The sequence below is a fragment of the Manis pentadactyla genome, chromosome 16 (genome assembly GCF_030020395.1).
Source record: "Manis pentadactyla isolate mManPen7 chromosome 16, mManPen7.hap1, whole genome shotgun sequence".
Classification (NCBI taxonomy): domain Eukaryota; kingdom Metazoa; phylum Chordata; class Mammalia; order Pholidota; family Manidae; genus Manis; species Manis pentadactyla.
Window position 1 is genome coordinate 23,300,497 of NC_080034.1, and position 23,980 is coordinate 23,324,476.

At 37.9% G+C, this 23,980-nt stretch overlaps 1 protein-coding gene across 3 annotated transcripts; it reads left to right on the plus strand.

The window, feature by feature from the left end:
* The first annotated feature begins 6,575 nt into the window (after positions 1 to 6,575).
* Positions 6,576 to 23,970, plus strand: LOC118927648 (cysteine-rich secretory protein 2). 3 transcript variants are annotated; one of them, XM_057494054.1, is made up of 8 exons: positions 6,576 to 6,634; positions 9,465 to 9,535; positions 12,779 to 12,895; positions 13,688 to 13,775; positions 14,809 to 14,954; positions 15,362 to 15,459; positions 17,333 to 17,421; positions 23,392 to 23,970. In XM_057494054.1, the coding sequence occupies exons 2-8, from the start codon at positions 9,467 to 9,469 to the stop codon at positions 23,517 to 23,519; spliced, it is 735 nt and encodes a 244-aa protein (XP_057350037.1). In that variant the 5' UTR covers positions 6,576 to 6,634; positions 9,465 to 9,466; the 3' UTR covers positions 23,520 to 23,970. The 3 variants fall into 3 exon arrangements, with proteins under 3 accessions (XP_057350037.1, XP_057350036.1, XP_036772032.2); XM_057494053.1 differs by lacking the exon at positions 6,576 to 6,634 and adding an exon at positions 7,860 to 7,879; XM_036916137.2 differs by lacking the exon at positions 6,576 to 6,634 and having other exon boundaries at positions 9,194 to 9,535.
* Positions 23,971 to 23,980: the final 10 nt, after the last annotated feature.

Genomic DNA, 23,980 nt, shown 5'->3' on the forward strand with positions numbered 1-23,980 from the left:
ATCAGGTAAGACAAACAAAAGGCATCCAGTTGGAAAGGAAGGAGGAAAACTGTCCTTAGCACAGAAGAAATGATAGATATGATCACCAATCCCGAAATAAACACGCATATATCTGGACAGCTGACTTCTGACAGTGGTGGAGAAGCAGCTCAATGGAAAAAAATCATCTTGTCAACAAATGGTCCTGGAAAAAATTGATCCCCACACATTTGAAAAAATGAACTTTGATCCAGACTTTGCATTGTACACAAAAAGTAATCCTCAAATCTATTGTAGCCCTAAAAAAATTAGAAAATATTTAGAATAAAACATAAGAGAAAATACTTGTAACTTCTGGTTAGCAAAGATTTCTTATATACTGTGTCAAAAACAATCTATAGTAAAACAAATTGACAAGTTGGATTTCATCAAAATGAAAATATGGCCAATAAGATAATAATCATCATTGAGGTACAGGGTAATTAGTGTCAGATCGATATACTCTGGCATGTTAGCTATAAATTTGATCCCAAATAGTAATAAGTCTTTTTCTCCTGGATCTACTTTTTGTTTTATAGAAATCTCTTTCATACAAAGAATTAACAAATAACATAATCTATGATGATTTTGGACTTTGATATAAATTTGGTGATTTAAATTTAATGAATTGAACCAAGGTGAGGATTCTGAAAATTCTATTCTCTTATGACTTAATGTCACTAGAAACCTGAATTAAAATTGAGAATCATGATCCTAGAGCAAAATGTACAAAAAGACCAGAAGGTAATATTGTCACATAAATCCTGGTCTGCTGTCCTCCTTCCTAGCTCTAGTTTAGAGCTAAACATCCTTAAAGTGTTCATAAACAGTGTCTTTAGTTCCTCCTCTCCTGTTTCGTCCTTCTCCCCACTCATCTGGTGCCCATCCTTAAAATTAACTTGAAATTGTTCTTCCTAAGGTAACCCTGACCTTTGTTTTGTCAGAATCCACATCTTTTGATTCTTCAGCAGCATAAATTTAATAATAGAATATGACCATACCATTCCTTTTAACCATCTCTTCTTTTAGACAAATCTTCCTTAAAGAAGAATTCAAAATAATAAATGTAAATGCTCTTCCCTCCAGGAAGTAGAACTAACCACCCTCTCTTTTGAGTCTGGGCTGAACTTAGTGACTCAATTCCAGAAAGTAAAGCATGGAAGGGGAATAAGAAGAACTTTACAGTGGAGAAATCTGGCAAATGCCATCTTGAACCAAGTGATCGAAAGTTAAATCACCTCTAATAAGTCATGGGGATTCATGTACCCCTTACATGAATGTAATTAGAAGGGCATTTCACTTCCATGGTATTCTTTCTAAAAACTTGTAACCCATATTTTATCATAAACTATCAGGCAAACTTAAACTGAGGAAATTCTATCCCTGACCAGTACTCCTCCAAACCATCTAAATCATGAGCAGTAAGGAAATTCCGAGGGGCCATTACAGACCAGAGGAGACTAAGGAAACGTGAGAACTAAATGCAATGTGGTGCCCTAGATCAGATCCTGTAGCAGAAAAAAGTCACTAATGGAAAACCTGGTGATATCTAAATAGAGTCTGGAGTGTTTTTAACAGTAATATTGATTTCTTAGTCTTGAAAAATGTGGCAGGCTAATGCAAGATGATACATTAACGAAAACTCAAACCAGGTGAAGATCATATGGGAAGTCGCTACACTATCTTAGCAAACTTTCTGTAAATCTAAAAATATTCCAAAATTAAAGGTGCTTAAAAAAAAAAAAGAAAATTTTTTTTCTTGGCTTCATAATATTTCATACTTTCTCTCCTGATTATCCGGTTATTCTTTCTCAAATGTTTTTCCTACAAGTTTCAAATCCTCTGTTCCACTCTAAATACTTGATTTTGTCTTTTTGTGGATCTTTCAGATAATACCAATGATTGGACTGTTGAATCAGACTCCCAAGCTTATCCAGGGTCAAGCTTCACTAATAATTTCAAGAATACGAGTAATCATAAGGCAAAGCAAAAGCAGGGAGAGGTTCAAGACCACCCTGTAGCTCCCAGATTCTGTTCTTGCAGCACGTTTCTTAATCTCTAAAGTGAGAGCTAACTAGTCTGCTTTCAAAACCTTTCCATAGACTTAGGATAGTATTCATGCACTTAAACTCATCTCCAAGAAGCTGAATGATCTCTTTTATACTTTCCTTTCTAATCTCACTTCATTCTACCCTCCCTTATTGCTGATGCTCCAAATACAATGACCTTATTAAACTCTCTCAAACTTCTCAAGACTTTTCTTATCTCTGGACATTTGTGTTTGCTATTAACTCTGTCTGGAAGAGTCATGCCTGTATCATTTGCTAGAATAGCTTCTTCACATTAAATATCATTTCATCTAAGAGATTCCTTGGATTAAATAATCTAAAGAACTCTCCCACTCTCTCTCATGTTTCCTGTCTTTCCCTTCACAGTAATTGTTACAATGTGTAATAATTCATTCTTGCATTCAACAAATATTTATTGAAAACACTTTTATGGCTCAGGTATTTAATTAAGTACTTTGAATGGATGATTAACAAAACAGATCAAATTTCGAACTTCATAGAGATCACATTCTAATAGGAGAGAGAGAAAGTAAAGTATTTTGCAAATAAACACTGAATATCACATCAGAGGTGCTAAATGCTGTGAATTAAAATGAGCAAGAGAATAGAGAATAATGAGGATAAACTGGGAAAGGAAAATGTTGATTTAAAGAGGATAAATTAAGCCAATAAAGTCAGGTAAATCCTCTTGGAGGTGATAACATGGGATTAGGAACAGAATTGAAGTGTGGGAACAACTGATAAAATGACTTAATAGAGAAAACAAAGAGACTAGTGAGTACACAGTTGTTGAGATAAGAATAAACTTGGCATATTGTGGAAAGGCAAGAAGCCTAGAATGTCTGGAGCACAGTGAGCAAGGTAAAGATCATCTTAGAAGAGGGTCAGAGTTAGGAGCAACTTAGTCAGGAGCACCCTCTAGGGCAAGTAAAGACTCAGAATATCACTACAAGACAGCAAGCCATGAGGGTATACTGAGGATGAGGTGTAAAAGTGGAAGCAAGAAACCAGTTAAGAGACTATTGATTGATTAAGAGAGATTAAGTTTAAAAGCTGCACTAGATTATAGGTGTATATTATGTACATCTCTATATATGTCATCACCACACTCATATATTTCCCATAACCAATTTCTCAACTCTGTAAATCACCCTGCATAGTGCTATCATGTAGTTTTCATGAAATAATACTTGATAATTGGCCAACTCTCTAAACATCAATGAAATTATTTTTCCATGTTATATAAAGAAGGCAATCTCCTTAGACTCCTACACAAAGTTTCCCTAACATATTCAAAAGACCTATCACTCTGACTTAAATATACCTTGTGATACACTGATTTGTCTGTTTGCTCTTCCAACCAAATATTCTAAACTGTTTTTTTCTTTCTGATCAAATCATACACATTTTTCAAAGCAGTTCAAATGTCACTGTTACTGGCTGAGATGCTGTTTTTCCCAGGATCGTGTCTCGGAGCCAATGAATGAAGCCAACAGACAAGAGTACAGAGCAACCAGCAAACCTTTCAACGAGGAGTGAAAAGAAAATGACTCCTGCTAATCAGGAGGGGTTCCAATAGAGGATGCCACAGGGGCTGCAATGCCTAGGGGTTTATAAGCACTGAAAAGGAGGAAGTCTAGCTGATTAGCTGGGCTTTGTTGCTAGGGCTGGGGTGAGGCTTAAGGTTTTCTTGGCTCTCTCTCTGCTTGTTCCTGTGGGTTCGTTGTTGACTGTGTTTTAGTTCCCCTTTCTGTTAACCATTACCAGGGTTTTCACTGACCGTCACTGGGGCTGCCCCGTCCTGCCTGCCCCTTCCACTACGTCCTGTGTCAACTTCTACCACTTAGCTTTTCTCAGTATTAACTCACAGGACTCCCAATTACTGTATATAGTTTCTGTTCCAACTCCTTAACACTAAACTGCACTACCTGGTAATGTTCATATGTATGTATCTCTCCCAAAGTACTATTACTGTTACAGGTAAGAGATGTAAGAGATGGTGTGTCATTTTTTTCTACTTTCCTTAAGAGTCTAGACCAGGTCAATATTTATTCACTCAACAAACATTTACAAACTGCCACCTAAATAATTGGTATTGTGCTAGGTTTGGAGATATGACAGTAATAAAGAGAGGACATAGTCCATTTCTCAAATACATGTTTACTGACAATATCACTACAACACCCAAGTTGCTCTCATTCTGATATCATCATTAGAACAAGTAATGATTATAGGTATGTTGTCTCCAAGAAAGAAAATTAGGTTATTCACAGTACATTATAGACTATTACAGGATAACAATGAACTATTTTGCACTAGGAAAAGAGCAATGTACTACAAAACTCTATTAGTAAAAAGATGAGTAGCAATTTTGTGAATATAAGTATTTGAAATGTTAAATTAATAATCTAAGCAAGATACAGTGAAAACATGAATACAGCAGTAAGAAAGGGAGATCTGGGAGTGGGTTTCATAAACATTCAGAAAGGCAAACTGTCAAGAGTTAACTTTGATTGAATGTAGCCATAAGAGTAAGGCAGTCTAGAATTACTTCTGAATTCCAAGATATTTTTAGCCACTTGTCCTTTAACTGAAACAGCAGCAAAAGAAAAATAAAATAATGCTCATACATTGGTCACTTGGAATTTTATCATTACTGAATCAAAGGAGCACTCAGCACTAAGAAACATGGCAGTTTGTTACAGTCAAGGTTGTGCATAGATAAGCCTCAAGGGTTGGAATGAGAAATTTCAAGACTCTTTGCATGGGGTATAGAGAGCTAGTATGTGATGGATATTAACTCTTGGTTTGGTATCTTTTGACCTAACCCTATACTTTAAGTAGTGAGTTAATTCATCCTTTTAAATCTTGAAAAAACAACTAAGCATAGAAGAAAATTCATCTATTATTCATCTGCCTTCTAGAAAGAGAGGCAGCACAGTCTTCAGTCAATGCCTCAAATACCTGCTAAACTTGAAGCCACCAGCCTTGGATCAGGAATTCTGGGTATTTTCCTAAGACTTGTTCTTGTTACTTTTCTTGAACTTACAGACCACAAAACTATTACAGAAGGGGAGAAGAGCAGCAAAAACACACTTGTTTATTGAGTGAACCTGCAAAATGTCAACTTTACCCATGAAACCCTCAGTGCATCGTTAGCACCACACTGGTGTCGTGATGTAATGTTAAGTATCTATGGCCTTTTCCAACTGGCACTTTAAACTTTGACCTGCGTTAGTTCAGGAATTCTCGTCTGAGAAGGAACGCCTCCTTTTCAGCCACCCTTTGGGTTATATGTATCCTGATTATTAATTATCTCCAGCCTCCTCTTACTCTGCAGGTGTGTGAGCAAACGTTCAGCTTCCTCATCAAGTGATGACAAGGAGGGGAAGGCAGAACTTTGCGTTTCACAGGGGAAAATCAGAATTTTCTCGGTGCGCCCTCGATGCAGATGGGGAAGTTGCAGCAAGCAGTTAGCTGACGACTGCGCTGAATGGATAAAGCCCTGTGACGTCGCCCCCACGTGGCTGGCTGGGTATTTTAGACTCACTCCAGGAGAGCCTAGCAGCAGCCAGTGCCTGGCTCTCGCTCTGCAGCAGGAAGATCTGGCCTCTGGAGCCAGGGTAAGAATTAGAGCGGTCTGCAAACCTGGAGACGACCAGGATGAGGGCAGTGCGGTGAGACGGGACAGGAAGATCTGGGAGGTGAGGAGTCTCCTGGTCCTGTGTGTCTCTTCCGGCACTCGGCTTGGATGAGCTAATTCAGGGCGGAGGGTTCAGTGTTGTTGCTCCGCAGCTTACCACCAAAGATTTTCAACAGGCTTCTCTGTTTATCCTCTCGAAACCCCTTACCAATGTTAAAAGATCAGTCATTCATTGCGCTGAGTCATAGCAGAAGCCTGAAGCCATTTCTAAATCTGGCCTTTCATTAGGTCAAATTAAGAACTTTATGTTTTGAATGCAGAGTTATTAGAACCTGTATATTACAAACAAGTAAAATGGACCCTTCTGGACTCTATGTTATTCCCTGGCTTCCAGCTAAAGAGGTGAAGAGATATAGGTGTGATTCCCCAAATCCATGTAGTAAATGCTTATTATGTGGGTTACTACTTAGAGAAGTTACCATCTAAAGACTGTATGGGTTAGAAGCCTGGATAAGGAGTTGTGCATCTTGAAAGGATATATATGCTGTGATGTTCCCAGGAAGTTAGCCAAGCAATAGTTAACTGAACTTAAGAAGTCTACTTTGTTAGTTTTGAAGGAAAAAGCAAAACATCAAAATACAATCTGATCTAGGGAGGAGATTATTGTTTTAATGATGAGCTCAAATAAATACAGTAAATTATTAGAGAACAATAATTCTAAGCAGTCGCACTATTTTAAGTTTGTTAGAGATTGTTGTTGATCCTAATAATCTAGTTTTCAAACCTTTGTTTTAAATATCTTCCTTTTCCCTGTCCTAGGATTATGGAACCATACACCATGTTCTTCCTGTAGACACCTTAAAAGAACCATGTTATCCTGATCTTAAAACACCTGCAAGAAAGGGTACAGTACTTTTCCATTAGTAAGTAGCAAAGAAAAAAATGGTAGACAACTTTTCAACTATATATGTGTGTTTAAAGGCATAAAATATGACCAACTTTTCTTGAAATACACTCCCATCAAAAGTATCATTGCTCCCATTGATGCAACAAAGAAGACTGTAGGTTGGCTGATGGAAGGTGGAGCGACAGGAGAGTGGCAGTGAAGAATATGTGGCATCACGGTCTGTAAATTATGCATTGTTGGTCATCTAATATAAACATGTTAAATGGTTGAGCTATACAAAATCTTTAGCCTCATGGGTATGTCTTTCAATGAGCTAATAAGAATACAACAGCCCAGATCTTAGATCATTTTCCTAAAGTTAGCTAGATCGCCAGTAGAACTGGGCCTTGAACATTGGAATCACTGATTAGATTATACTGGTATTTATATATATATATATATGTATTTTTTTATATATATTTTTTTTTCCCCCTGTGACACCTGGAAGTAAAAATGGGTCTTATAGTCAGCTCTAAAATTAGCAATTCAATGAAACAACATGCATTTATAGAAAGATCTTATGAGGTCATCAAACTATCATGCATTGCAAAGGATAAAAATAAAAATATTAAAAATTTTCATTTATTAAGTATTATATACTGGGCATTTTAGCAGGTGTTTTGTGTATGTTATACTGTTCAGTTTTCAAAGCAAATCTATGATATGATAATACACATTTTACAGAAGAGAAAAGAAGCTCAGAGATGATTTCCTAGAACCAATGGCTTCCTAAGACTATGCTCTCAACCAATAAAATATGGAAAGTTGGTAACTAGGAAGTAAAAGTCTTAGAAAGCTGAGCCTTGGGAGTTCAGCTATAAGGTAGGATCCTGGTTACCTTTGCAGTGATTAACCAGGCTCAAGTGGTTGTGATAAAAATGCCAGGCCAAAAAGGCAGGACCCAAATTTTAGTGTGCCTAAGAGTAGAGGGCTGGTTAGGGAGAGAGGACATGTTTTACTTATTCATGTTGCAAGATATGTGGGAACCAAATAATGTCAAAAACACTGTTGGGCAGCTGGGAATGAAACTTGTAGCTATTGGTGTGAAAAATCCTGTTTCAGAAATGTATCTACTTAGATTTACTTACACAGCCAGAATTTGCTTAAACAGCAATAGATGTAATACGTATTGCGCTATTACCTTCTCTCCACTTTGCTTCTTCCTACAGATAAAGGATATTCATCCTGCAATGAGAACCAGTAGTATGTGATTACTCATTCATTTTAATGTGAACACTTTATTTACCAATCATTTTTATTTGCCTGCAGTAAAATGATATGTTTAATAAATTTATCCATGAATCTCAAAACTTTATGGATAATTAAACTTTTATCAAATGATTTCAAGTTAATTTTACTCTTTTACTCACTGTATCAACTTATATATGAAATTTATAAATAAATGAATTATTTACATGTCATTGTAAATTAGATAATATAAATCATTCCCATGTTTATGAGTTTGAAAAAATTATACTAGAACTATCTTTAATGGAAAAACATAAAAGTATGATAAACTGTATACATTACATATATATATATATATATACTTCTATATTGAAGATTTTTATTTTGAACATATGTGGTTATAGTAATACAGGGATTGTTAAAACAAGGATAGAGTATCTCCATTGTGAAGCAAAATGATTGTTTTTTCCCAGTTGGAACTATGTTAATGTGCATTGACTTTGAAGTCATAATTGGTTGAAGGTAATTTCTGACATTAAGAACTTACCACTGGCATAGGTTAATTAACTGTGCTAAGTCTAAGTTTCTTCATTCGTAAAACATAGTCACATCCACCAAGGTACAAGAGTATAGACATTGTATTTTGCCATACCCATCAATAAATGTTCATTCCACTTCCTTTCATGAGCACACTATTGAAGATAGAGGGATTACTTGGAACAGGTTATCCATTGTCTACTACCCACAAATCAATAAGGCCTGAGAAATACCACAGATAAATTGTTTAGAATTTTCTTTTCCTCCAAGAATTTGAGAGTACCAATACCACATAAAGAAAACAAATCAAGGCAGCATTCCTTTCATTTGCAGAGTTAGCAATTTATATGACATTAGTAGGAATATGGCTGCTTTCTAAACTCAGTGGTCTTATTGCTTCATCTAAAGAGCCAAGGATTTTTTTGACACATTGAGAGAAGACAATGTGGGCAATCCAATGCTGAATTTAGAGTGTTAATGAAGACATTAAATAATCTTTGTACCCAACCGTGTATTAAACAAAACTAATCACCACTAATAAAGTATTGGCACATTTATTTTTGTGTAATCACAACCCTGGAATCTTGATTAGAGTTATGCATAAGTAAAAGGACAAACACTTCTGTTTGTCCTTTTATAGAGAAAAGCAAACCAAGAGATGGTACACACTGAAAATAAAATTTCTCCCAAGATGGAGATGAGTAAGTAATGTACTATTATAATTAACTAGGAAGAACTCTGTTTTTCTCCCCATATTTTCCTTTTGATAGACTTGGCAGAAATAGAAGTGGGTAGAAAAATAATATGTCCCTGGGTGTTAAAAGTATACTTCAAAAGCATCAGTCAAGTTCTTCAGTTTTTTGTCGTCACTGTCAGAGAAGAGGTTGGTTCCACTATGATTCTACTGGCACCATATGACAGTCTTTTCCTGTTGCATTTTTATGAGTTTGGGAATCAAAGTTCCTCTGAGATAACTAGTATCATTGGTTTTTCCCTCTTAGTTAGAGATCCATGTACTTACTTGATTCAATGCAGACTTTGTGCTCTTTGACTTATTTCCCAGCAATGGCTTCACTCCCGGTAGTGGTGTTTCTGGCTGCTGGATTGCTTCTGTCTTTACCCGCTGAAGGAAAGGTAAGGGGAAAGGGGAAAATCTTTCCAGAGCTATCCAGGCAACTTTGTGGGATGGCTAGGCACTCCGAGAGTGGCAGGGGCAAGAGTGTCCCAATCTAAGGGGAAGCTGTCCAACACAGTCGCCACCAGATATGTGGCTCTTGAACACTTGAAATGTGGCTTGTCCAAAATAAGACCTATTGGAAGTGTAAAATACACACCAGATTTCAAAGATTGAGTGCAGAAAAGAAAATATCATTAATAGTTTTATATTGAATATATGATGAAATATTTTGGATAATTAAATAATGTATTACATTCTTATAAAAAATTAACACGAACTTAGTGGCTTAGAACAGAAATGTATTCCCTCACAGTTCTGGAGGCCAGAGTTTGAAATTAAGGTATCAGCAGGGCCAACCAAGCTCCCTCTGGAATTGCTGGGAGGGAATCAGATCCATGTCCCTCTCCTAGCTTCTGGTGGCTTCCAACAACCCTTGGCTTCCCTGGCTTGTGGCTGCATTACTCCAACCATTGCTTCTATTTTCATATCACCATCTCCTCTCTGGGTGACTTTTTTAAGGTCACTTGTCATTGGATTTAAGGCCCACTCTGAATCCAGGACCATCTCATCAAGAGATCCTAACTTAGTTACATCTGGAAAGACCTTTTTACCAAATAAGGTCACATTCAGAGATTCTGGGGGTAAGGACATGGTGTCATTCTTGTACACTACCACTTAACCCATTACAAATAAAACATATTATTTAAATCATTATCACCTGTTTCTTTTTACACTTTTCATGTGACCATTCAAAAGTTAAAATTACATATCATGCATAATTATATTTCTGATGGACACACTAGTCTATAAATTTAAAAAACTAATGATAGCTTTCCCTCCCCAAGTTCTTTTCTGATTTCCTTTATTTAATCCACTTCAGTGTGATCCCACAGAAAATTAACAATTTGCATAATCTTAAAATAGTACAACTTCACATATCATTTAATTTCCATCACTACTGTATGATAATACCTTTTTTACATTTAAAAAATCTAACTCTAAAATACTTAGTATTTTGTTTTGCTCTGTTTATTAATAATTATAGACTTGCTATATGAGAGCCTACCTGTTGAGCTCAAATCCTCTGTTTTGAATGTGCTGCTTTGCTTAAAGATCCAAGAACAGAATCAATCATCCTCTTCAGTGATTGGTATGTAGATGCCCCCATAAGGCATCTATCTCCTGATCAGAAAACCTCCGAATGTGAGGAACTTTGATCTTTGCTGTTTGTTCTGCACCCTCCTTTAACTCTATTAGCTAGGTCTCCCCAGACCGAGAAACATGACATTGGGTCATACCTCATTGGCATTCAGAAACACGTTGTGTTACCATAATCAAGTCTCGATCTGAAGACACATTATTCATCACCTACAGCTTCTTCCAAATGCTTGCTCTGTTCCCATTTTCCTGCCTAAACATTTCCCTTCATGGCCTTTTCCAATTCCCTGTTACCTTTCTGGTCCATCTTCTGGTCTTCATTTATGAAATTATCTAAAAGGGAGATATCCTTTTGGTCTTTTTCTCCACTGCAAGTTTGCTGATCAGATGCCCTCCATTCCTTGTGCTCAGTGTGGTTTTCAGAGCATTTTCAAGATGCGTAGAAAGCACTATATACCTTTCAAAACCCCAATCCAGATCATCTTTTGTGAAGTCTTCACTAACCTCAATTGAAAAGAATTGATCCCTCCTCCTCCTGTATCTAGTAGATCCCTCCCATCATTTCAGTTATCTTGTGGTATCATAATTATTTATGTCATACTGCATATCCAATAAAAACCCTTTAAGGATAGATAGACAAATACCATATTTGATCTGTTTTGTTCTCAGTACTTTTCAGATTTTCTGCTGCCTAAAGAAAGCTTTACTGAAACTCATTTAAAAGAAAACACAAAGGCATATCTTTAGTAGTTTTTATCTATAAAGCAAAATAAGGTGAGAAGCAGGAAATAATTCTTTCTCAGGGACCAAATATTGATGTATTTTGAAATGAAACCATCTTAAGCAAGTTTTTGAGGATTAATAGGACATACTCAGGGATGTTATTTTATGCTTTGATGTAATTCAGAGGTTGGCCGCTGCTAGTATTTCGCATGTGAATTCTTAACTCTCTAATTTAGGAGTTAGTTGGTGGGAATGTGCCTAATCTGTGGGTACAATGTCATTCACTATTGTACCCTGTCCTTAGGAACATACAAGCAAGCAGGAGAAATGGACACTTGACGTAAATAGAGGCCATAAAATATGGTGAGACCTATGTTCACAGTATTTGGAAAGCTTTGAAGGACCTCAGTATTGAGGGGAGGAGAACGTAACTTATCCCAAGGTGACAGAATCAGTGAAAATCAACAAATAACCCTGTCTGATTAGACTTATACGGCAAAATATTGCTCATGCCCATATAACGTCACACTCTCTTGTAAATTTAGGTTATCAAAGTGCTTAAACCTTATGGGAACAAGGCTTAGTTCAAGGCTTAGACCCCTACACACCCATACACCACAAAGATAAACCAAAAATATCAGCACCTGATTTAATATCTTATCAATTACATTCTGTTACTAAAAGGAACAACATCAGCAATAGCCCTTTAATAGGATGGCTTTGCTTTCTTCAAATTGCCTTGGAGATTTCTTTTAATACTGCAAAACTGTCTTTTGCATGGCTTCATAAATCTACCCATAATAGGTAAAATCATTTTACAAAACTACTGAATGCACTTTGACTGAACTTAAACATTCTTTCTATAAATACATTCTTTCTCTGAAAACAGGAACCATGTCAGGTCAATGTTCCCCTTACAGCCCAGAAAGAATCTCAGCCTCCACCCTTAAGCCCCACTGAGGCAGCCTGTGAATGTGATATATCTTACTGTTTCTATTGTGTTTCTTTGTAACTATATAATATCATCACTCATATATCTAGAAAAACCTGTTAAAAGTTCTCTTGAATCTAGAAACTGTCACTTGTAGGCTCGGAGGGGATTTTAGTCACACACTGAATTACAACCCCACTCTCAAAGCTTCAAAGTACTTCTTTCCTATTCGTCATCCTTTGAGCTCAGATTCATTGGCAATGATTACCAGCTAATATTGGCTTGAACTGAATGTTTTTTAAAGTCTTCTCTATTCCTTTGAATTAACTTACCCTTAAATGCAACTTTCAAAAAAGTTTTAAAAAACTTTAATTTTATTTTCATTTAGGATCCAGCCTTTACTGCTTTGTTAACCACTCAAACACAAGTGCAAAGAGAGATTGTAAATAAACACAATGAACTGAGGAAATCGGTCTCTCCACCTGCCAGCAACATGCTAAAGATGGTAAAAGGCAGTAATATAAGCACAGTGGCGTGAACTAGCAGTGCTAAGAGCAGACAGCTGGGAGCTGGCATCTTTTGAGAACACTGATTTACAAGTGTTCTATCTTGCTATCTCATTTGAGACATGTTTTGGTCAGGACAGAAATTAACTTTCCCTTATTATAGTTAGATAACTTGTCGCCATAACAGGGCTAGTAAGTTGGGAAGGCAGAATTAGAAGTCAAATCTTCAGACATCATACATGCAGCCATTACATTTTTTTGTTAGCTATCTTTCCTAGTCTAAAATAAAGCCATGCCCATTCTTTCAGGATCAGTGCCACTGAGGGTCAATAACAGCCCACTTTCCAACACATAGTCCATAAAGGCTGGATATCTCCCATATGAATGCATGGGCTACAAATAGTATTGGGAATAATCTAGACCAGCTTATTACTATTGAAATATAATTAGGATACATCACATGTTGATCAATATTCACAGTAGCACCATTACTAAAAATCTTGGATGTAGTTGCTGTGCTAAAATAAATAGTCAGATATTATTATATTACCTATTTCTCTCATTAAACGAATCTTTTATGGACCACTCTTCATGTGAAAACTGACACTGGGGCAGATAGACACATACACACCCACACACACATACACAAAGAAATTTTCATACCAATGACAACAGATAATACCTCTACAGAAGTTTTAAAGTAGTGCAAATCAACCTGCCAATCAGATTATAAAGCATATGCTTCATTGGAGTTGAGCCTTTAATTGTACTTTTTATCTTGTGACATTTAGGAATGGAGCAGAGAAGCAACAGCAAATGCCCAAAAGTGGGCAAACAAGTGCACATTACAACACAGTAACCCAGAAGAACGAAAAACCAGTATGTAAATGACTAAAAATATTTGCTGAGTAAATGAACAAATAAAATAGTATTGGACAAATAAAATAAATACCATTCTGGGACATTGCATTAAGGCATTGTGAATAAATGTTGCTTACACCGCTGTCTTTATAAAATCAAAGTATCTGTATATAGACAGATAATGTTGATAAGTACCATGAGGTGCTTGTCCATTGCCATTATGCAAAAAATTTCTCAAGCAATATTCCATTTGCTCCTCTTACTAACTCATGAGTAAATGGGTTATATATCATCATTTTTCCAACTTTAAAGATTAGAAAACCAGGACATGGGAAGAATGCCTTACCCAAGAGCAGAACTGGAAGTGGTGTCATATATTGGAAAGACAAACAGGCTTCCTACTTCCTCTAACCCTGTCCTTTTTGTGATATTGTGTACTTGTTTGGTGTTTTGAAAGCTATTTCTTTTGCATTCATAAGATATATTGCAGTATGTTGAATTGCTCCTGAATTTTGCTTTAAATGTATTTATCAGGATGAATGTTTTCGGTAGGTGGATTCATTTTTTACCTGTTAATAACAGTCAAGTATTTTGTATGGACTGTGTGCCTATCATGTGTAGAATAATATATTAGACTTGAAATAACTTTAAGACATATTTTATCAAGGATTATAGAAACTATGAGAGAAAAAACACTTATGCATCAACTTTACACAAAATATTAATTGCAGTACATGAGGCATTACACATGTGAAGAATTCAGTATGAAAAAAAATGCATCTTTGACAATCCAGAGAGAATAGGATTTTTAAAGAATAAGGTCTTCTAACCTATTCAAAGTTTTGCACATTAAGGCCAGCTTCAATGTGCGGCAGATGTGTTTTCTGTTCAGTTTTACAGCTGATAAGGGATGAAAGCACCATTTCTGTGTATTAACAGTTAGCGATCATAGCCACTGTGTTTGACAGGCAACATCCTTGTGTATCTATACTTGACTTTTTTGCCTATTTGCATGTATTGCTTTCCTCATGAGTGATCTGTTCCTTCTTAGGTACAAAATGTGGTGAAAATCTCTATATGTCAAGTGACCCCACTGCCTGGTCAGATGCGATCCAAAGCTGGTATCATGAGGGCCACAACTTCATCTATGGTGTAGGACCAGAGAGTCCTTCAGCAGTTGTTGGACATTATACCCAGGTAAAAGGAAAAAGTAAAAATCCTTCTACCACAAATGCTCTTATATAGAAAACTTCTCCAAATTATGACCAACTCTAAGGTTCAATTTAAGGGAAGAGCCTGAGTAGGTATGATATAGTCCTGGCGTGTGGCTGGCCGTTCATCTAGAGCTCTCACTTTGTTCCAAGGCCTGCAGAACTCATGATAGGGAAATAGACTTGGCACTTTGCTAACATTGTAAGTAAAGTAGTGAATGTACATGAAAATACAGTATTTTTAAAGTTTGTGATTTTGATTAATAGTTTATTTCTGTAATGTACATGGCTACAAACCATAATAGTAACATTTTGTTCACTTTTATATTTGCTATTATTTGTTTTTTCGTATTTCCCCTCCCCTTGAATGTACCTTATATTTCCTTATGGAAGGTTGTTTGGTACTCATCTTACCATGTTGGATGTGGAATTGCCTATTGTCCCAATCAAGACCGTCTAAAATACTACTATGTTTGCCAATACTGTCCTGCGTAAGTAAATGCTTTAGACTTTAATGCCAATACTTCCATCTGTAATTTAGTATTTTTAAATTCTCATATATTAAATAACCAAAATAAAGAGGATATATCAGTACAGGGAAGGACTAAATCTTTGGAAGTAGTGACATACATTCAATTTATCAGAGAACAGATCATGTTCTCACTTCCAGTTATGCAATCTCTGAAACTCTGACTTTAATTAAGAAGTGTTGTCTTTTCTCCCAATCACCTTTCCCTAGGGCCCAAGGATATCCCATGAGAATGTGTAGTGTGCATTTCTCTTTTTCATATCACCACTTCTTGCTAATTTCATACTCCAGCAAGCAGAGACTTAATCATTAAACAAGGGATGGTAGAGTGTCAGATAGGGGATAGCAAATTGTGATTTATAGCCCTTTCCGCTAAAATGTTCCTGCTCCTGCTTATCTAAAAAAGCACTTACATTGTTACTATTAGGAATGATTCATTGTTTTGGATCTCAGAGGTTTTCCAAGACATTTTAATATATTTCAAGGTCCAGAAAAGTAACATCCTAACTCTTTCTCAGACATTTTTCACAAAAACTCCATCCATTAAGGTCTTGATTTATAGCAGGAAACATGCTGTTTCATCAAGCACTATGTTTGAAGTTATCCACAACAAATCCTGTGGACATACTAAAGATCTAATCTCAACATATCTAGTCTTAATTTCTTTTAATGTTTGGAATTCCTTACCAGTAGAGGCAGGGGGCACCTAACACCAGGCCTGCTGCTACAGGATATATTTTGAGATTGTAGATAACCTGGGCATATGGGTCTCCAGCTTGAGAAGTATGATCTCCAGAGTCATTTTCCTGCAAATATCTATTAGGCTTCAGTAGAAAGAATTGACAGGTCCTCGGAGAATGTTTCCAACCTCACTGCCTGACTGTGAGAGGGCCAGCTTCTGGACCCAAGCCCCTGAAGTGGGCAGAGGCAGGGGTGAGAGAACCTCCAGAAAACTCACCTTTATATCTATTTCACTATTTTTGCGAGGGTCACACACATACGGCTACATTCTGTGCAGGGACACTGAGATTCTGATGCTTTGCCTGGGGCCCTTCTCCCACCTGATACTATTGAGATCTGGACCCCCTCGTATTTTCAAAGGAATTAAATGGCCACTAGGAAAATAATCATATGTAAGTCACAAATCGGTCACTGTAAGATGATTATACCCTGGATATTGGTGTTTATCAAAACTAGTAAAATTAATATTCCTTATTTAGTAAACATTAAAACTCTCTCACTCACCACATCTAGAAATTCACAAACCTTCCCCAGCTCTCCCTGCCCCACGAACACATGCAACTCTACCTAAACATCATCTCCACATCTAGAAGTCACTGGAGCCTTAGTGTCCCTAGTCCATATTAGAGAAATTACAATATTCTATCATCTTTCAAATAAAAAAATATTGTAATACTGAGTACTCATTTCCATACCACAATGGCCCTGCCCCCAGGAGCCTCTTGTGTCCTCCAGGGCATGTGTTCTACCCCCCACTGGCACACTGGGTTACTGCCTTACAGACTGGCCAAGTCCCCTCGAGGTGAAGAGAGTGTTGCTAGGTTGAAATATACTGGAAACTTTCGACTCCTGGTGTACAATGTAATTGCTTAGCCTACAGAATTACTGTCAAGGAGATGGTCAACATGTGATGTATTTTCTTAATTTGGATGTTACTTGAATTACACATTGGGAATCGTAATTTTTCAGTTTTGTTAATGTATATAAAAACATCTAATAACTATATATATTTTTTTGATGGATAATTGCTTTAAGAGCATGTAAACTAAACAGCAAAATGAAAATTATTTGACATTATGTATTTTAAATTTCAGTGGTAATAACATGAGTAGAAAGAATACCCCTTACCATCAAGGAATGCCTTGTGCTGGTTGCCCTGGTAACTGTGACAGTGGGCTATGCAGTAAGTGTGAAATGATTAACTCGCTATTATAATAGAATTGATATTTTATTTTCTTCCTACTGATTAAGAAATCTCCTAAAGTAACCAATTCAAATAATGTCTTTATGCAAAAGACAAAATCAGTGTGTGTTTAAGTAAACATTTTATACACTTCAGGAAACTACATATTATTTATAATGAAAAGAATTTTACCATATATAAGATAAAATATCTATCATCAGTGTGTCCTGTGACTATGCACAGCTCACTAATATTAGCTATACATGTTTCTGGGACATAGTTCATTTCATCAGTTGGTATCACCATACCAAAGGTTGTATTTTGGCAGAGTCAAAATATATTATGTGTGAGACCATATTATTGCTCAGTCTAGACCAGCAAACCAATATTATGTTCCTTTAGTGCTAATGATTTTCTAATGCTGATTACCTCACTTTTTTTCTAATATAATTGGAATTACAGTGTTTGATTTAAGAAATGATCACTTGCCCAATGACAGTAATTCTTTGCACATTTTTAATGACAAAATCCAATCTGTACACAGACTTGGCCACAGAACCTACAAGCATATTGTTGCAAAAGGAGAGAATAAAATAAACATCATATATACGATTTCTTTAGTTGCCATGAGTACAAGTAAAAATAGTATTTGGCTTTTTGTGGATAAGATACTTTTATTAAAATATTATGAACAATAGAGTTGATCACTGAGATTTTTACCTTTCAAATGCATTCACCTTTAGTTAGCATTCTTTCTGACTGACTTTAATAGCTATAATTAAGAATATAAATGATACCAAAGCTACAAATCAAAGAAAAATTGAATATACCTCTGCTGATACTTTATAAGGAGTTGGTTGTACTTTATCCTATTATCAATAAGCACTCAAGTGAAATATTTTAAATAAAAGAGTAATAAGATCAAAATCACATTTTATAAAGTACTTTCTAGCAATCATATGTAGAAACACATGGATGGAAGCCAGCCAAAATACTGTTGCAAAACATGAGTTGAAAACAAAAAAAGGATGTCTTAATGCATTATTGGCAAAATGAATGAAAAGAAATGGGCAGGGTTGAGAGACAAGAACTAGAATAGCCAGTGTTTTTATCTCTGCCAGTCAGTGTGGATCAGAAGTAGAAAAGATCAGTCTGATTCATCCTGGCCTGAATTGCTGAGTAGTCTGAGAGCCATTTCATTGTGATGACAGGAAGGGGTAGGGAGACCACACCCAAAAACTGTCAGCCTTGTGGGTGACATGAGGAGTGTTTTTTTTTATTAAGGTATCATTGATATACAATCTTATAAAGGTTTCACATGACCAACATTGTAGCTATTACATTCACCCATATTATCAAGTCTCCCACATGCACCCTACTGCAGTCACTGTCCATCAGCATAGTAAGATGCTGTAGAGTCACTATTTGTCTTCTCTGTGCTACACTGCCTTCCCCGTAACCCTACATTCTATGTGCTAATCATAATGACCCTTAATCCCCATCTCCTTCCCTTCCTACCCAACCCATTCCCTTTGGTAACCACTAGTCCTCTAGAGTCTGTGGATCTGCTGCTATTTTGTTCCTTCAGTTTTGCTTTGTTGTTATACTCCACAAATGAGTGAAATCATTTGGTACTTGTCTTTCTCAGTCTGTCTTATTTCACTGAGCATAATACCCTCTAGCTCCACCCATGCTGTTGCAAATGGTAGGATTTATTTTCTTCTTATGGCTGAATAATATTCCATTGTATATATGTACAACCTCTTCTTCATCCATCTACTGATAGACACTTAGGTTGCTTCCATATCTTGGCTATTGTAAATAGTGCTGCAGTAAACATAGGGGTGCATATGTCTTTTTAAATCAAGGATCTTGATTCCTTCGGGAAATTCCTAGGAATGGAATTTCTGAGTCAAATGGTATTCCTAGTTTTAGTTTTTTGAGGAACCTCCATATTGCTTTCCATAATGGTTGAACAATTTACATTCCCACCAACAGTGTAGGAGGGTTCTCCTTTCTCCACATCCTTGCCAGCAATTATTTCTTGTCTTTTGGATGTTGGCCATCCTAACTTGTTTGAGGTGATATCTCATTGTGGTTTTAATTTGCATTTCCCTGATAATTAGCAATGTGAAGTATATTACGTGTGCCTGTTGGCCATTTGAATTTCTTCCTTAGAGAAGTGCCTTCATATCCTCCGCCCATTTTTTAATCTGGTTATTTGCTTTTTGGGTGTTGAGGAGTGTGAATTCTTTATATATTTTGGATGTTAACACCTTGTGGGATATGTCGTTTACGAACATATTCTCCCATACTGTAGGATGGCTTTTTGTTCTACTGATGGTGTCCTTTGCTGTACAGGAGCTTTTTAGTTTGATGTAGTCCCATTTGTTCATTTTTGCTTTTGTTTCCCTTGCCTGAGGAGATGTGTTCAGGAAAAAGTTGCTCATATTTATATTCAAGAGATTTTTGTCTGTTTTCTTCTAAGAGTTTTATGGTTTCATGACTTACATTCAGGTCTTGGATCCTTTTCGAGTTTACTTTTGTGTATGGTGTTAGACAATAATCCAGTTTCATTCTTTTACATGTAGCTGTCCAGTTTTGCCAACACTAGTTGTTGAAGAGGCTGTAATTTCCCCATTGTATATCCATGGCTCCTTTATCATATATTAATTAGTTGTATATGTTTGAGTTTATATCAGAGCTCTCTATTCTGTTCCATAGATCTATGGGTCTGTTCTTGGTGGCATGAAGAGTTTTTGAGATTTGTTGGGCTTGGGGCCCCTGGAGAACATCCAAGAAGAAACATTAGAAGGAAAGGGGGCATATTATTGTTGTTTTACATGTTTATCTTTCTATAGAAGTCACTCTCTCTAGAAAGAAAGCATTGGAGTTCAGAGCAGTGCTGTCCAATAGTATGAAAGGATGGAAATGTTCTCAATCAGCGGGTGTAGGGGCCGGCCTACGGCCGAGGCTGAGTCCCACTATGGCTGAACACCGCCCTTCCACTGTAGCTGACCAACGCCCTAAGATGGCGCCCGCTTCCTGGGCGCCACCCTTCCTGGTTTGGTGGCATTAGCATAAGGAAGTTGCTCCTATAGGCTTGCCCCATGCTTCCGCGCTCGTGCTCAACTCCTGCAGAAGGCATGCTACCAATCAGCTTAAAGGTCACGCATGATCTTGATCACCATAGGCCAGCTTCCTTTATATAAGGCATAAGCAGGAAAGAGAAGCTCTCTCTCTCTCTCTCTCTCTCTCTCCTCTCATTCTTCCTCTCACTCACTCCCTCCGGCTGTTGCTTCTTCTCACTCACCTTCTCCCGACCTTCCGAGCAACAATAAAGAACTGAAGTGAACCAGGTCTGTGTACGTATCACTGTCGTCACCGCCACAAGGGGCGAACGCGATATCTGGTGCCGAAACCCGGGAATTTTTCTCCAACCACCCAGAGGAGAAACTGGCGGACATGGACGCCATAGAGCTTCTTACCCTGAAGCAGTACCAGTGGACCCCATTCGGAAGGATCGCTCAGGAAGGCACCTCAGAGGAGAAGGGTGAGTGGACCAACGAGCAAAGCGAAAGTAGAAGTAGGAAAGGAGATAGCAAGCGGCTGTGGTGGGGATTTCTGTTTTGTCTGTCCGTCATAGTGTTCTTTGTTGTACTGTTTTGTTTTGTCAAAAATGTTATGAAAAGTTAGGGTGCCAGTGAAATTTCGCGGGATAGTGACGAAGCAAGAAAAGTTTGCGGTATAGCGACGAATGCAGGTTAGCGATAAGAGTACCCTTTACCCATAAACTTAGGAGTAGCCTTTTATCCTTTAATCGCTAACATGGGATCTGAAGTGTCTAGAATTAGAGCAGAAGAGCCTTTGAGAGCACTCCTGAGGGCCAACGGAACATCATTAAAAACAAAAACCACAAGGGCTTTCCTCCACACGGTAGAGAAGCATGCTCCGTGGTTCCTAGATGAAGGAAGAATCATTGCCCCCGTGTGGGAAAAGTTAGGCAAGGATCTGCGCAACACAGATCGCAGGGAGCCACTCCTGGCTGGGACGCTCCCCATATGGGGGCTGGTTAGGAGCGGCCTAAAGGAGAATACATCTAGTTGTAGAGAGGCCATAAGGGAAGGAGAGGAGGTTCTTGAGGAAGTGAAAGAAGAAAGAGCCTCTGCGAGAGCATCTGAAAGAAGATCTACACAGGGGGGGTCCTCTGATGAGGAAGAGGACCAAGAATTATCAGGAGAAGAGTTAGAGGCTAGGGCTGCTCAGAGAGGACATCGGCCCACATTGTACCCTCACTGAGCCAACTGAGAATAAGCAGAGAGGAAGGAGAGACTAGTTCGGCCCCTCTCCCCAATAAGAGCAGTAAGGTAGAAGAGATTGTGCCAACCGCCTCAAATCATCCATTTTGCTCTCCAACCTATAGAGCAGAGCCACCCCCTTACCAGAGTTACTCATGTTGTGGTGGCCAGGGGTGCCAAGAACAATTGGGCAAGAATAGATGGAGGGAATGGTTAACCATGGAGGGGAATGCAGCCTTCCCAGTAATAGAAGATCCAAACACCCAGCAAAGATACCGTCAAGCCCTAGATTTTAAGCTTATAAAAAGCCTAAAGGAAGCTGCCACCACCTACGGAGTGCAAGCAGCGTTCACTGTGGCCATAGTGGAGTCATTAGCCACTCAAAATCTAACACCAGATGATTGGGCTAATGTAGCCAGAGCATGCCTTACTGGAGGTCAGTACCTGCTATTCAAAACTGCGTGGGCAGAGCTTTCACAAGACACTGCCCGGCGCAACACTGCCACAGGGAACAATCAGTGGAACCTAGAGATGCTAATGGGCACAGGACCTTACTTAGGAGAGCATAATCAGATAAATTACCCACCTGCAGTGTATATGCAAATATCTACAGCAGCTGTCAAGGCCTGGAAGACATTCAGAGCACTGGGCAGAAATCACATCGCGTCAACACCCACCGCGGGCCTTCGCGATGCTTTGTTTAGGGAGATGTAGTGGCCGGCCTATGGCCGAGGCTGAGTCCCACTATGGCTGAACACCGCCCTTCCACTGTAGCTGACCAACGCCCTAAGATGGCACCCGCTTCCTGGGCGCCACCTTTCCTGGTTTGGTGGCATTAGCATAAGGAAGTTGCTCCTATAGGCTTGCCCCATGCTTCCGCGCTCGTGCTCAGCTCGTGCAGAGGGCATGCTACCAATCAGCTTAAAGGTCACGCATGATCTTGATCACCATAGGCCAGCTTCCTTTATATAAGGCATAAGCAGGAAAGAGAAGCTCTCTCTCTCTCTCTCTCCTCTCATTCTTCCTCTCATTCTTCCTCTCAATCTTCCTCTCACTCGCTCCCTCTGGCTGTTGCTTCTTCTCACTCACCTTCTCCCGGCCTTCTGAGCAACAATAAAGAACTGAAGTGAACCAGGTCTGTGTACGTATCGCTGTCGTCACCGCCACAAGGAGCGAACGCGATAAGTGGGTGTCTTACAAGTAGCCAAATAATGGATAGGAAACTAGGAAATTTTACAATAATTTCAAATAATGGCTAGGAAATTAAGGAAAATTTTAGATGATGAATTGTAGACAATAAATTCTTATTTTTATCTAATTTAAGAAAAAAGACTTAAATAACTACATGTGGCTAGTGGCTCCCATATTAGACTCTGCAGGTGTAGAGAGATTTATTTATATTCATTTTACTCTCTCTGCTATGGGAGAATAGTAGGCTAATTCATTTTAGAAACACATCACCAGCTCAAAATAAGAAAGTGATGGATTAATCAGTGAGCTTAATTAGGGTACGTCCTGTGTGTCCCTCCAGAAGTAAAAGGCCCATCAGAGCGTAAGTGAGGCTGACGTGTTTGTCCAATCCTACTGCCCTCGTACACTCTAAACGCACAGATTGTTTTGCTGCTACTGGGAAGAATGATAATGAGGTAACCAATCTGTTTCTTTTTTACAGCCAATAGTTGCGAGTATGAAGACCTCCTTAGTAACTGTGATTCCTTGAAGACGACAGCAGGCTGTGAACATGAATTGCTTAAGGAAAAGTGCAAGGCTACTTGTCTATGTGAAAACAAAATTTACTGAAATGCCCAGTGGATTCTGCAGGTCTAAGTAGGGAAGGGCTGCATCATTTAATTGACAACATACCAGAGGAGGAATTGTAGCATGCTAGTTACAAATATGATTCCAAAGAGCCATGCATCTTCTCCTGGATTTTTACTGAAATCTCTTTCATACAGTGATTTACAAAAGCAAAGTAGTCTATGATAACAACATTGGACTTTGATGCAAATTTAGTCCTTTCAACATAATGAACTGAATCAGTTGAGGATTTTGAAACTTACATAACCATAGGACTCTGGTCACTAGAACTATGTTACCGGAAGCAGCAAGCCAAAAAAAAAGCTTCAACATCATTCCTACTATGTTCTAACCAATGAAGAATGAACTCAAAGACTGACATCTGACTTTGTCTTATGGTCTCCTCTTTAAACAAAAATAACCAGCTTTTAGAATAAAGAACTTACTTAAACAACCACATGAAT

Bases quoted from the DNA above. Each gene is read 5' to 3' on its own strand.
- LOC118927648 (XM_036916137.2), top strand. From the start codon at position 9,413: ATGTACTTACTTGATTCAATGCAGACTTTGTGCTCTTTGACTTATTTC. The intron at 9,536-12,778 runs GTAAGGGGAAAG...ATTTTCATTTAG, and splicing joins CTTTACCCGCTGAAGGAAAG to GATCCAGCCTTTACTGCTTT. The intron at 17,422-23,391 runs GTAAGTGTGAAA...TCTTTTTTACAG, and splicing joins CTGTGACAGTGGGCTATGCA to CCAATAGTTGCGAGTATGAA.